Source organism: Leucopleurus acutus, assembly GCF_964270905.1.
Source record: "Leucopleurus acutus genome assembly, chromosome: 9".
NCBI lineage: Eukaryota > Metazoa > Chordata > Mammalia > Artiodactyla > Delphinidae > Leucopleurus > Leucopleurus acutus.
Genome location: NC_139144.1, coordinates 27,442,475 through 27,456,988, shown reverse-complemented (window position 1 = coordinate 27,456,988; position 14,514 = coordinate 27,442,475). Strand labels below are relative to the sequence as shown.

At 33.2% G+C, this 14,514-nt stretch overlaps 1 protein-coding gene across 1 annotated transcript in view; it reads left to right on the top strand.

The window, feature by feature from the left end:
- LOC309966250 (cadherin-related family member 3-like) overlaps positions 1–14,514 on the top strand; it is a gene marked incomplete at both ends in the record, with an annotated part of 103,953 nt that overhangs the window by 71,327 nt on the left and 18,112 nt on the right. The window contains 2 exon segments of the mRNA XM_082846225.1: positions 12,974–13,091; positions 13,307–13,560. Of these exon segments, the coding sequence (XP_082702351.1) occupies positions 12,974–13,091; positions 13,307–13,560 (372 nt within the window).

The following is a 14,514-nucleotide window of genomic DNA, read 5'->3' as shown; positions in this document are numbered from 1 at the left end:
CAAAAATCCAAAAGGTAGGAAATGGATTAGTAAACTGGGGTGCAGAAATAGAGGCAGGAAAGAGCACTCTTCGCTTCGGGGAACCTGTTCCCTTCAGACTTTGGTCTGCTTCTACAGGTAGGTGCCTTGCTCCTTGCACAAAGTGTCAGCTTCTCTGGGCTATATGTGCCTAATCTGTGAAACAAGAGTGATGAACTAGAAGGTCATTTCCAGCTGGAAAGTTAAATGATTTGTGGCTCTTTGAAAAAATTAAAGGAGAGAGAGAAAAAAGGTGATACCTGAGAGAGTAACAATGATTGTTTCCTTACGTATAAGAAAGCGGTCTAACCACGCTGGTAGACAGAAAGGAAAAGATCCAAGGTAGACGGTAGATAGACTGCTTACTTAAATGGGGAAGCTATTTATAGACTGGAATGGGAAAAGTAATACAAGTAGGGGTATTAGTACTGCAAAAGAATTTTTAAAAAGTCATTATCAGGAAATAATATTTCATTTATGAAATATTCAATATTTCATTATCATTTTCAGGAAATAATAATAGTTAACATTTGTTAAGGATAATACACGTGCTTTTCTAAATGCTTTGTATGTACTATATCTTTTAATTCTCACAAAAATCTAAAAGATAAGCAGTTTTTATTCTATTTTACAAGGAACTGGAAGGTTCCTTACCCAGGGACCTGCCATGGATACAGGATTTAACCCAAAATTCTGAGTCCAGATTGTGTAGGCTGGTAGGCAGAAACCTATAACTAGAGACCTGTTTGGTAACTTACCCAAGTCTTTTACTACTCTGTCCTCTGTTTCCTTATTCAGCAAAAACAGGCACAATGTTTTCTTTCCTATCTAAATTCTAGGGCTATTTTGAAGTTTACTTGAGAAATTGTACTTTATGAAAGGCAAATTATGACAGATATGTAGCATATCTTTAATAAAAAAAGGACATGAGAATGTTTAGAGGATAAAACTTAAGCAGCCTAATCTTGAATGCCCTTGATTACTTCATTAATGTAGACAGGGTCATATACTAAAAAGGGAGAGACATAGTATTGGAGGCTTAAGGGGCATAAAAAAGATTTGGACAAGTTAATACTGGATAATCCCCAGTAGTTCTACTATTTTACTCTAGTTTGATAATGGGAAATTTGCCAGACCATAACAAAGGAAATTCCAGATTATGATTTAGCAGATACTCTTATGTTGGCTTCAGTGCCATTTTGCTTTCTATTTAGTCTGTCAACATTCATACCATCTTCTATTAGTGTGTCAGACATACAATTGCACTCACTATGGAAACCGAGATTTCTCATGAGATTTTGAACATTAGGATGACAACAATGTTGGATACATATACCCACACAGAGTTTTTCTTTCTGAGTTTGCTTTTGTTTCTTTGGCTGAAATAAGAAAATGCAGAAATAAAGCCTGAGGGGTTTGGGGGTTTATTTTTGTTATTTGTTTGAACCTGAGTATGAGTTTGCTTCTATTTTCAATGCTATTGTTGTTTAGTTCCAACTACTTTTCTTTTTACAATGCAGCAAATCTTAACAGCATAACGAAAGTATGAGTGGGAAACATTACTATTACGTTTTTTGTTATTTTGGCTCAAAGAATCTGTGTGAAAAAAAAAAAAAAAGGCAAAGGGAAAATTATGTCTATGCCCAGCCACAACTGGAAACCCTCCCAAGTTTTTAAAGTAATTAAAGTCCAGTCTCTGGCTGGAGGCTGTGTGTGTATAAACCTCAGAGATAACATAAAAATCGCCTTCCGGGCATCCTCCGAGACAGAGGATGTTCAATCAGATTCCAAGAACTCAAGAACATGCGTTTTACAAGAGAGAAAGCCAAAATACAAACTTGTCTGTAAGAACTACAAATACCATATGGAAAGTTGGTCCCATAGACTAAGAAGAAAAACAAAATAAAGGAATGACTTTTAAATCCCACTCTGCCAGTTAAGGGATATAGTCTTGCCTCTTATCCTAATTAAAAAATATATATATGATTGAGTTAAAGGGGAATATTTGACTAGTAATTCAGTTACCATTTCTTTTTCTCTTAGTAAACCTGGTACAGACTGATATACGGTCTTGTTATTTGCAAAAATAAACCAGTTTTTGAGAGGGAGAGATATGATTACTTTCATTGGTTTCCTGCATTATGAGGTATTTGGGGTTAGTGTTTATGTTTCCTTTCAGGGAAAGCTGTAGAATGGTAGAAATTTATCTTAAGTTGTAAGCAGTCTCCCAGTACATGGGGAGAATAGAAGTCATAGTCTCTGTATTTGGGCATTTATTTATTTACTTTATTTGCTTATAATTAGTAAGTCAGAGTAGAGTTCAGTGGTGAGATTATAAACTATAACTAGCATAAACTCCATCCTTATATAAAATATTTTGACATGATTTTTACTATGAATTCCAAATGAAACATGAAATGATGCAAGAATAGTGGTATTTTATCAAATCTTATATTTTTCATAAGGCCTTATGCTTTGCTTGTGGTTTATGTTTAAAATTTTACTTCAGTCAATTTAGGAATACATTTATGGTCCCTTTCAGATAATTAATTATCATTTCCTGGAGGATTAGTTCTATTTGTGTTTTGCTATTTTTCATCATGCACTTATCTTTTTCAGGGATTTTTTTTTTAATGAAAAGTCCACTGACTGCCTTGTAAAATTATCCCTCTAGAACAGATTTGCCTTTATTTCTGCTCTGCACTCTCTGAATATCATGTGTTCTGGATCAAATTTTATATTAATCTTACCAAAGATTTCCCACAGTATGCAATAGGGTAAATTTGAACTCCATACCAGAACAAACACAGGGTTGTGGTTTTTATTTATTCCAGGGAATTAACTTCAAACTTCTTACTGTTTACGTCTTGTGTAAATCTGATGATCCTCCAGGGTCTGGGCAAAATGAGTTTGCACCATTATTTGCCCTGCCTTTCAGTTTCCTTCCCATTAGTGGTATTTATGGACTTCCCTTTATTTCTAAATTCAATTCAGTAAGCTCAAATTCAGCATTTTAGGCAATTTGTAGTAGAAGATGTTCCTGTCATTTTCCTGGAAGTCTGAAAGGACCATTTCATTTATTTTATAAAGTTGACATCAGGCACACAAACTTGGACACTTTTTTTGTAATCCTTGGTTCATAACTCTTAGCATTGTTCTTCCACAGCCTGCTTTTACTGTCATTTAAAATAATATAATTAGTACCTTCAAGACTATCACTAAATAATACTCCAGATCTTGATGATAAGTTAGAACAGTGGGCAAACAACAGCAGAGCGATTAAAAATGAATGATTCACAGTAACACCCAGCCATATGCATGTATCTAAACAATAAGCTATTAAGTGTTAATAAGTTCCAAAAGTTTACAACACCATTATGCTCACTTTCAAAAGTTATGAAAACAAAACAAAGCAAGATATTATCAAGTACTGACTTCAGGATGAAGATTGCCTTCGGTGATGGTATCTTGAAGCAGGAGTAAGAATAGGATGGTGGGAGTAGGGAACACTGCATGGTTAGATGTAGATTTTTTTTCAACTCAAAATAATATTATATAAAATTCAGATATTACCACACTGTGTTCCACCCTCTGACTGTGACAGTATTTATTTGTATTCTCAAGCAGTTCAAGAATGTTTACCATTTGTGGGACTGCAAACAAAAGTGCCTACTTCAAAGTAGGGAGGTATTCAGGTCCTTTTTACAGCCTCATTATGACAGAAATAACTGGCAATGATGATATCAATTCATAGCTCCATTACTTCATTTGAAGCAGATTCACTGTGTTGGGCAAACATTTCAGGGTTCTAAAGAAAAGTAAACTGACATTTTTGAACAAAGATGTCTAATAGAAATTTGGTAAGCACAGCATTTGTGGCAATAATGTGAAATTAAACTTTCTGAGAAAGGTGAAGAAAATACGATTTTATAGAGAAAAGACAAATAACCAAAAAAATTGTTATTCCCACCTTTTTTTTCTGGAGAGAGAAAAAAATAATCAAATGTTAGGTGAATGTCCAGGAAATTTATGATTGCTAAGCGGACAAAGAGTGCCCTGGAACTGACTGCAAATTAAGGTACTCTAACTTTCATAATATTCTCTCTGACTTCTTCCTGGCCTGGGAGTTTTGAAGAATAGACTAATTATTAGGTACTTTTTCAGAAATAGCAGGTTAACTTCCAGTCAAGGTGGTATAGTCCCCTTTCTCCCTACTCCTCCCTCCTAAGCACAACTATAAACCCTGGAAATAACATGAGGCACAATCAAAGGAGAGTTCTCAAAGGTTGTAAGAAGATGAACTTGTTTGGAACCCCAGGATTTTAGGAACTACACAGGGCCCACCTAACAGAAGATCCCTCATTTCCTGACCTTCAACCTAACAACAGAAGGCAGCTCAGGTAGGCTTACTCTGCCCCAGGGTAGAATACGACTCTCTGACAATATCAGGGAAGTCCAACAGCACTGAAAATGGATCAGGATCTCCGCCAACAGTAAGTGACCTTTGGAAATGTCCTCTTATTGGTTGTATCAGCAAATGTTCATTCATTAGGCCTTTCTCCTCTATGTGATGTTTGGTTTTGACTCATATGTGAATGATCTCACCACGAAGGAACCCTGAAATGAAACTGAGGATGCTTTCTTCCAAAGTTAATATACCTTTTGCTCCTGCTTTGAGAAAGGGCTCACTACCTACTAAAAATTACTATTATCTCCTTCGTGCAGCTTTTCTTAACACAAATATCTTAGTTTCAGCTCTCTTGGCTTCAAATTCAAGTCTCAGGATCTCAGTACCAAAATGGTCACTGTCAGATTTAGCATTTACTTACAAAGTTGAATTCCAGTTTCTCTTTCTCTCTCTCACTTTATCATAAAATATTAATTCTTTAGAGACCATGAATGCATTAATCATCATATTTTACCTAGTATCTATTTATTTGTAGCAGCACAGACCTTCAGAGCAACTGGTCTGATTATCACACAGAGCAAATTCTCAACTAAACATTTTGTTTACTTAAAATCAATAAATATATGCTGGTGATTCTGTAACCACTTGCAGGCTGAGAATTACTGGTGTACACAATCAAGGCACTGAAGAATATTTCAGGGTAAAATTTTTTCATTTTGATTAAAAATTTTTAAGAGATATCCACAGCTGTCCTTAATTTTAGCTGGATGAGGATCATCATTTTTTTCCCCTGGGTTTCCATTTGAGAATTTTTTTTAATAAAATTATTTATTTATTTATTTATTTCTGGCCGTGCCATGTGGCATGCGGGATCTTAGTTCCCCGACCAGGGATCGAACCCATGCCCCCTGCATTGGGAGCTTGGAGTCTTAACCACTGGACTGCCAGGGAAGTCCCTCCATTTGAGATTTTTAAAGCTCATTTAATATTGATATTCAGCTTGAAGAGATATTTCAATGCATGTTCCAGATGATTATTTTAAATAGCTACCTAAATATTTTACCAGGTAGATTAAAGAAATATTTTATTCTGAATTAAATTTAGTAAGAATTAGAAGCCAAATTCAAGTGCATAAAGTTGTGGGAACAACAAATCATTCAGTCTGCTGAAACTTTATTTACCCTAAATGAAAGGTCTCATATTAATAATAGTGCTGCTAATATAGCTCTTCTTGATTTAGTTTAATGTGTCACATTCAGTCTTGACCTGCATCCGTACAACAGGTGTCATCCATTATAATAGCACTAGAAAAAATAAAGCCATAAAGCATTCACAAAATATAGTTTATACTGAAAATTTTGTCACTTTACAAAAGACAAATACAAAGTGCATGTAAACAATAAACAGAAAGTCTTAAACCTAAAATCTAATTGAGAAAGTGAAAAATCTTAGTAATCTGTAACTATATTTTGAATCTAGAACTCTATTTACTCAGAAGTTTTCATCAAATCCTCAACCATATTTTCTAGAATTTATTTAACAATTCATTCAATCGGTGGTCTCATGCATGGTGTATATAAGTTATATTTACACTATACTGTAGTCTATTAAGCATGCAATAGCACTGTTTAAAAACAAACAATGTACATCCTTAATTAAAAAAATACTTAATGCTAAAAAATGCTAACCAACCCCTGAGCTTTCAGCAAGTCATAATCTTTTTGCAATAGTAACATCTAAATCACTGATCACAAATCTCTGTAACAAATATAATAATAATAAAACAGTTGGACATATTGTGGGAATTACCAAAACTGACACAGAGACTAGAAGTGAACAAATGTTTTTTTGAAAAAATGGTGCCAATAGACTTGCTAGATGCAAGGTTGCCACACCCTTCAATTTGTAAAAAACACGGTATCTGGGAAGTGCAATAAAGTGAAGCACAATAAAACAATATGCCTGTATTTTTTCCTGGCCTATTATAAATTTCTGAACTATATTCCTCCCCTACCTCCTGTAAGAATTCTTTTCTAACTACCATCTCCCTGTCTTCTGAAAGTCTGTAACAGTCCCTCAGAATTTAGCATACCTGTTTCCTGTAGGTTTGATATAAAAACATTTTATCTCATAGCTAGATTCCTTGGATTAGGCACTAATGCCATATATTATTATGTTTTCACACAATTACTAGAACTATATTTTAAAAGTATATAAATGTGAATTTTTTAGTTGATAATGTTATGATTGATTTTATATATATAATTACATGCAAACAATATAACAATTATATGTTAATTTAAATTTTTAATTTAATGGAGAGCATGGTACGTTAAACAAAAAAATCACACTGTTATTGTCCAGTTTAGGGGCTTGGGAATCAGGTAGTTTGAGCTACTGTACACAACTATACCCCAGATGACTTCTGGGGTCTCCTTCCTTTCCAAATCTTGGTTTATGTTCTTTTCCAGAGATTATAGCTTCCCCCGCTACAGGTATAGTAAATGTAACATTGTCTTCTTACTGTTTTGAGAAACAAGAGAAGATCCCTATCCTGCCTTTACACAGAAACATCTCCTCTACTCAGCTATCTCATGTCTTTAAAATATAAAATTAGAGTTTTGGAAGTATTTTTAAAATTAGAACTTATTAGCCATATATATATCCCTTTGGGTTTTTAACATATTAATTTGAATTATTTTTTGAAATAATAACGCTTTTGTACTATAAGTACAAATTTAGTCAGGGAGAAGACATGAGTGGTTAGAAAGGATTTGAGTAGCTACGTTCTAGAAGTCCAACTCAGACTTTTCTTTGTAGACCAGTTAATGACTTCTGACATAGATAATCTCTAAGTTTCTTCTAACTTTCAAAGTCAATGAGATAATTTGGGTTTGCATTAACTAATAACTGCATTTATTTTAATATAATGTATACATTTATTTTAATATAATGTATAATCAAATTCAAATTTTGCAGAGGTTTTCTTTCCTGATTATTCAAAATGCCAACAAGCCACAAACATTTCTATGAGTTTGTGGCTTACATTTCTGAACTGTATTGTCTCCCTACTGCTTCTATAAGGTGTTTCCAACTATTACCACTATGTCTTCTAAACTTTAACAATAACACATAGTTTAGCACAGTTTTTCTCTTCATGTGTCCCAGGTTTATCTTATCAAATAGAATCAAGCTCCTTGAGTTTAGGCGTTATTTCATGCACTAATTTTGATTATTAAAGTTGTATTTAAAACTAAAACATTAAATCACTGTAGATAACAGAAGCTGACTAGTTTAAGGAATAATTTTAACGAGAATGAAAACAGACTAGTTTATGTCAACCAAAACTTTAAAGAATCATTCTTCCCAAATAAGTAATGTATAAATGTAAGAATGATTGTGTTTGTAATATTTATAAGGTATAATTACCTTCACTTTTGAAGATGGATTTGTTCTTGACAGGTTTTATGTAAAATGTAATTAAAATAACATGAAACAGTGTGATTCATCACTAGAACTGATCATTTTGTGAACTGGAAAACTTGCAAATAGCTTTGCCCCATTTGATAAATTCAGAATTCCACTTTTTTTTTTTGGCGGGGAGGGTATAAATGTTTAGAGACCAAAATGAAAACTTGAAGAACTTGTTGCACACTTGCATGTGTTATATTTGTAGAATTATAATTTGTGGAATTACCAAAAGGATTTTGCCGTTGAATATTATCATTATCTTGTCAATCTGTGAGAAGCAAGATTTTAAAAACACTTTGTATAATATATAACCTCATTTGTCTCCATGGATCCCATGAACATTCATACAAATAGTTGCCTATAATTTTAAATTAGATATTAAAGCCTCACACCTTTTCTAAACATTTCTGTGAGAGACTGCCCTGTCTAAAGATACTGGAGATTATAATTACCTCTTGCAGAGTTATTAGTTTTATTATTTTATATGTAGTACCCTGTTTTATATAATAAGAATCAGTGTATAGTACCCATATTAGCATAGCATGTTACTATTAGAAAATTTGCTTAAGTTTCCATTTGACATTTTTAAATTTAACTTCAATTTATATTAAGAAAAGGGTTCATGGGTTTCCCTAGTGGCGCAGTGGTTGAGAGTCCGCCTGCCGATGCAGGGGACACGGGTTCGTGCCCCGGTCTGGGAAGATCCCACATGCTGTGGAGCGGCTAGGCCCGTGAGCCATGGCCGCTGAGCCTGCGTGTCTGGAGCCTGTGCTCCACAACGGGAGAGGCCACAACAGTGAGGACCGCGTACCGCAAAAAAAAAAAAAAAAAAAGAAAAGGGCTCATAACTGTCCAAACGATCCATGAGTTTATTTGTATTTTAACAACTGATACATTTTCTATACTTAAAAAAATATTATATCTCTAGAAGGTAAAATAAAAATAATAGTATTTTCAAGAATTATAATTTCTATATTGACAATAATAGTTTCTTAATTAACAAATAAAGAAATATAGATAGCTTTGGTTTCTTCATTAACAAGAGAGAAATTGAAAATGGCTTTTACTCATTACTTAAAGATAATCTTAATTTATTTGTCTTTAACTGGGAACAGGTTTGAAGGAACTTCCCAGATAAACTGACTATGTTTGTTTTTAGTTACTGAAATTTGGTTAATAAATTTATATAATAAAATTCTATAGTATGAGTAATAGTGTTATGAATTATGTTAGCTTTCCTTATTATTTACATTTTTGTATTGCAAGTGACAAGAAAGGTAAAGCATTACCTATCCTTTTTCTTCTTAGTGAAAAGAACTTCTTGTTCATCCATCACCATTCCAGAAGTTTAATAATTCTAAATTTTTGAAATGTACAAACAGCTAAAACTTAGTTTCCCTCTCTCTTGTAGACTACACATTGAGTAAATTTTCACAATATGATAGTCATATTTCTAATATTTTAATTGAGAACATTTAGAGCAGTAAATGTGTTACATTATCCAGTAATTGGAGGTTCAGTTAGTCAGGATAATAATGGTCTTTGCTCAGAATTATTCTGATAAGTAACACTGGCATTATAGATTAAACGTCAGGCCACAGAAACAGCGCCCCAGAAGTAGGAGCTGATGATTCAAGCTTGTCAGAATCTCCTGTGCTCAATGTTAAGAACTAGCTTAAAGGCTTGTCATAATAATGTTGGAGAAAAAAGAATTCTTCTTTCCAACATGTTCATCAATGGAGATACCAACAAGACTGCTGAAAATTACAGGTCTAGAAAATAAGGTCAAGTGATGAACCTGGAAGCCACCAATAAATCAAAGCCACAAACGACAGATTTTTCTGAAAGCTTTTAAACAGCTTCTACCTGAGGACTGTTTGTGGGTCCTTATCCTCTATCCTTCTCAATAATACTTTTACTCTATTCAGGTTTGTTAATTTCTCACTAAAGTTATGAGATGGATTGACTTTTAAGGGTAACAAACTTTACAGTAAAATTAATGAATAATTTTAACTCATTTAATTAACTCGTGCCCTTTTCATTTGATTTTGCCCTCGTAACCATAGATTGCTTTTTCTTTTTAAGTTCTGGTTGTCTCTACATAATTTCACACTGTCCCTGCAGTGATGGTACTATGCTAGAACATTCAGAATAAAGCCATTGGGGGTTCTAAGTGTTATGCTTTAGAGCAAGACATTTTAAAGTTAAGTAATACATTTTCCTATATAATATTTATGAAAGAGCTACTGCATATTCAAGTCAATATTATTCGTAGTCAAGTATATCTGTTTTCACAAATATAAAACAGTTTACACAAATGAGTAATGTGAGAACAGAAGAAAAAGGTAAATGAATGAATGAGTCTAATAGGAAACTAACAGGAGTTATCTGTGAAGAGAGCATATTGCGCAAAGTTGTAGAGGTGAGGAACTTGGCCAGTTTTGAGCAGTTAAACCATCTTAGCTATTCTTCATAGGATCTGAGCCACTAGATATAGATATGGATGAGTGTGTATGTTTAGCTATATATTGCTACATATATACACTATATATTGCTATATATGTGTGTGTGTATATATATATGTATGCAACTCTGTAATTTGCATCAGAGTATCTATAGAATAACTGAGCAGTCTCACTCTCAAAAGGAAAAGAGCTGCATAGACCACTTGGTCCAGATAATATCGTTCCCTGAAGGACTCTCTTCACTTACGCGAAGTTAGGTTAGTAAGCACTCATTACATGGAAGGAATATCACCTTCGTAGTATGGATTTTAAGGATAATATGAAATTGGAATAACAGGCACACAGACAGTCTAATATACTACTGAGTGGAGTTCAGTGTACCTGAGTAGTAATATGATATCTCTATTACCAAAAGGAAAGCAGTTTTTCTGAAATCATTTATTATACTCCAGGGAAAAATCAGAATATAAGAACATACAATAAAACAGAAAATAATAAGGAAAAATTTTATTGTGATGTAACAATTTCCACCTACATCTTACTATATGTATTGATTATCCATTTCTGCAGTGTTTTCTGTTTGTGCCTCCAATATCTTTTCTATATCTGGTCTTTTACAGGCATTTTTTCCAAATATATCTGTATACGTATTATTTTTCCTTTCCACAAAAATGGAAAAAATAAACTAATACAAAAAAATGAAAAGTTAGGTAGACTACTAGGCAATGGTTTTTCTTTTCATAAAGATATGTAGACACTTATATTTGTATTTCAAATGTGTTTTATAAATAATGTTTCAGTTTAAATGTGTTTGCCTAATTAAAAATAATATTTGAATAGCAAAGAAAACCTATTTGGGATTTTATGAAAATTTCAGCTCATATATGAAGAAGTTATAAAACATACAATCCACTGTTTCTTAGAACTAGAAATGCTTTAAGAGTGCATATAAACTGAACCATCATTTAAAAGATAAAGAAATGTCCCATTTAAATGCATTAAAATCATTCCAAATATCTTTTAAATAGTAGAAGAAACGTTTTATAAGAACACATAACAGAGTAGGCTAGTGTCATAATAGTGTAAACTGATTATGATTAAGTAGAAAGCAGTCTTAAATAGACAGTATAGCACACAGGTTAAAATCTTGTTTTTGAATTCTGGTACCTACACACTTTATAGCTGTCTGAGGTATTTTATCTCTTTTCAGTTTCTGTTTTAGAATAATACTTTTGCATTTTTCATGGGGTTGTTGAATATATACTAATGTAGGTAAATTAGAATCTAGCATGTATTATGCATTCAATATATATTAGTTGTGGTTATTATTATTACAAAAGCAGCTATAGAGAAATTGTGAAAGAACAGATAATATCTTTCCCTTTCTTGGACTATATTTGCAGGGAGAGAGGGAGACTAAGGATAATTCATTTTCAGGGAAATATGGTTATAGCAGCTTTAATCTTAAAGAAATCAGTATTTAATTAGCGAAATAGGGCTTAAATATTAGCAAGTACCCCTTTATGGCCTCCAGTGGGCAATCCAACAAACCAAACTGCATTGCACTGGAGAGAAAAAAAAAAAAAAAAAAGACAGTGGATTTGCTCTGCACTCTCAGGTGGCTTCTAAGGGACTGTTCAAAGTTAAGGAGCCCAAGGATATTCAAGAAATATTACTAAGGAAAGGAAGGAGAGCCTAAGTGAAATTAGGCACTTCATTTTCCTAAATCACGGACATAAATTGGTTTCGTTTCACATTCTATTCTGATAAATTGGTAGTGTCTTCATTGAGGGATACTTTGATAATATCTCTTGAGACTATGTTTATATTCTCCAGGAGACTGGATAAAATGGTAATGTCTGTTAGCAGCAAGAAGGAGGGGGTGATAATGGCAAGAAGTTTATCAGATACTTTCTATCCTAGATTACTGAGTCAAAGAACCTTAGAATTCAAACATTCCCAGAGATAATATAGTTCCTCTTTCAATCTAATTGCTGGAATCTCCCACATATTTGAAATTTAAGCCACATGCTCTACTAGATTTTGAGTTTCTTCAGAACAAAAACTAGAAATAACATGTTGAATTTGCAGACAAAAGAAAAAACTCCTGAGATCAATAAAAATTAATATTTCTAACAAGTATTGCTTTTCAATGGTGAAGTATGCTTCCTTTTATATAGTGAGTACCCCTTTTGAGGTATTGCTCAATAGGAGACTTGATGACATATATCTTCTGGATTAAAGGGAAGGGACTAGAGTAGATAATAGTTAGTTTTCAATATGATTGTAAAACTCAATAATCTCATGACTGTCATGAGTATTTGTCCTAGCAATACTGTGTAGTTTATGGACATTTATTAAAAAGTGATTCCTTGTTCATAAATTAAAAAGAGAACATGGACTATATTGATAGGTAACTCCAAACAACAAAGTTTCCATGATGAAACACTTAAATATTGTCTTCAAATATAAAATAATTAAGAAAAATTGTAAAAGTATACTTGAGCAATATTGTGAAGATAAAGAATAATAAAAATTCAACAAGCAATTGATTAGATATGGCAAGATTTTTAAGACATAATCTAAAATAGATAATATTCTTGTATAATAGAATATGAATAATGAGCCTCCTGTATGTAATCCACCACATTTGGAAACTTGGATTTATTCCACTATTAAGATTCCTTTTATTCTGCTCAACTGTTCAGACAAAGATTCTTCCAGGAACAGCTAGCTGAGCTATTCCAATTGTAGGAGGTAAGACATAATTTCAAATAATTCACTTTTATGCTATTTTAAAAGATACCCTATATGAGATATTTTATAACTGTTGAAAACATATTATCATGGAACATATTTTTAAATAAGAATTTCAACAAGACAATAGAAATAACATAATATGTGATATAGTCTTATTTCTGTTTTATTACCTCATCATTTTCAGGAAACATAAATAATCAATTCACACTTTGGAGACTAGGCGTTGATCCTCCTTATCTGGCCATCACTCAGAATTTCCAGTATGATGTTTTTCAAGAGATTCAGGACCCTATAACTTTCCAGCTACTTATTGAACTTACTGATGAATTAGGTGGGAATAAAACTAGTCAGCTGTCAGCCACTACAACAGTCATAATTCATGTGTTTCCTTGGACCACAACGCAGCCAACTTCTTCCACAAAAACAACTACAACTACAGTAAGTGCTTAAGAGATGAAATATAATTCTAAGGTAGTCTGAACTAGTCATAAACATAGAAGTATTTGGGAACTCTCACAGGAGTTATCCTTATATTTTGCCAATGAAAGGCATCAATAAAACAGTTATTTAATACACTGGAATTTCCATCATCAAAATAAGGAGAAATTATTATAGCTGTTAGTCATTACTTTTGAAGCAAGGTAAATATATCAATGTTAATAATTTTTTAGGCCCTTTTGCTATTTTTTAGTTTGGATTCTTAGTAATTCTGTTGATTCTCATCATAGTATACCTTTCTCTATTTAACTGAATATTCATGAAGGTTTTCTTATGTACATAGCACCATATAAGGTTTTAAAAAATATTTGACAAACTTGTTTCCTTAAAAGTATACAGTCTCACTGGAAGAGAAGATATACACTTAGAACAATTTAAATAAATACTACAGAGTGTCAAACAATAGTGTAACTGTTATTTAACTTTGAGGTTGAAAATAAGGTAAATTTATTTGGGCTGAGATAGGCAGTAAATTCTCTATAAATAGAGGAGGAAAATAATAATGTAGTTCTTTAAGAACAGATTTTTTTTTTTTTTTTTTTTGCGGTATGCGGGACTCTCAGTGTTGTGGCCTCTCCCGTTGGCAGAGCACAGGCTCGGGATGCACAGGCTCAGCGGCCATGGCTCACGGGCCCAGCCGCTCTGCGGCATGTGGGATCTTCCCGGACCAGGGCACGAACCCGTGTCCCCTGCATCGGCAGGCGGACTCTCAACCACTGCGCCACCAGGGAAGCCCAAAAACAGATTTTTAAAAAAATGTAAATAGAAGAAGAAAAGCTTTTCAGGGAAAAGGTATAAAATTACCCTGGAAAGAATATAATATATTCTGGGGAATGTTGAGAAGGCAGTGAAGCTGAAGGGTAGATTTAGTGTCGGGAAAAATGAAGCTCATGG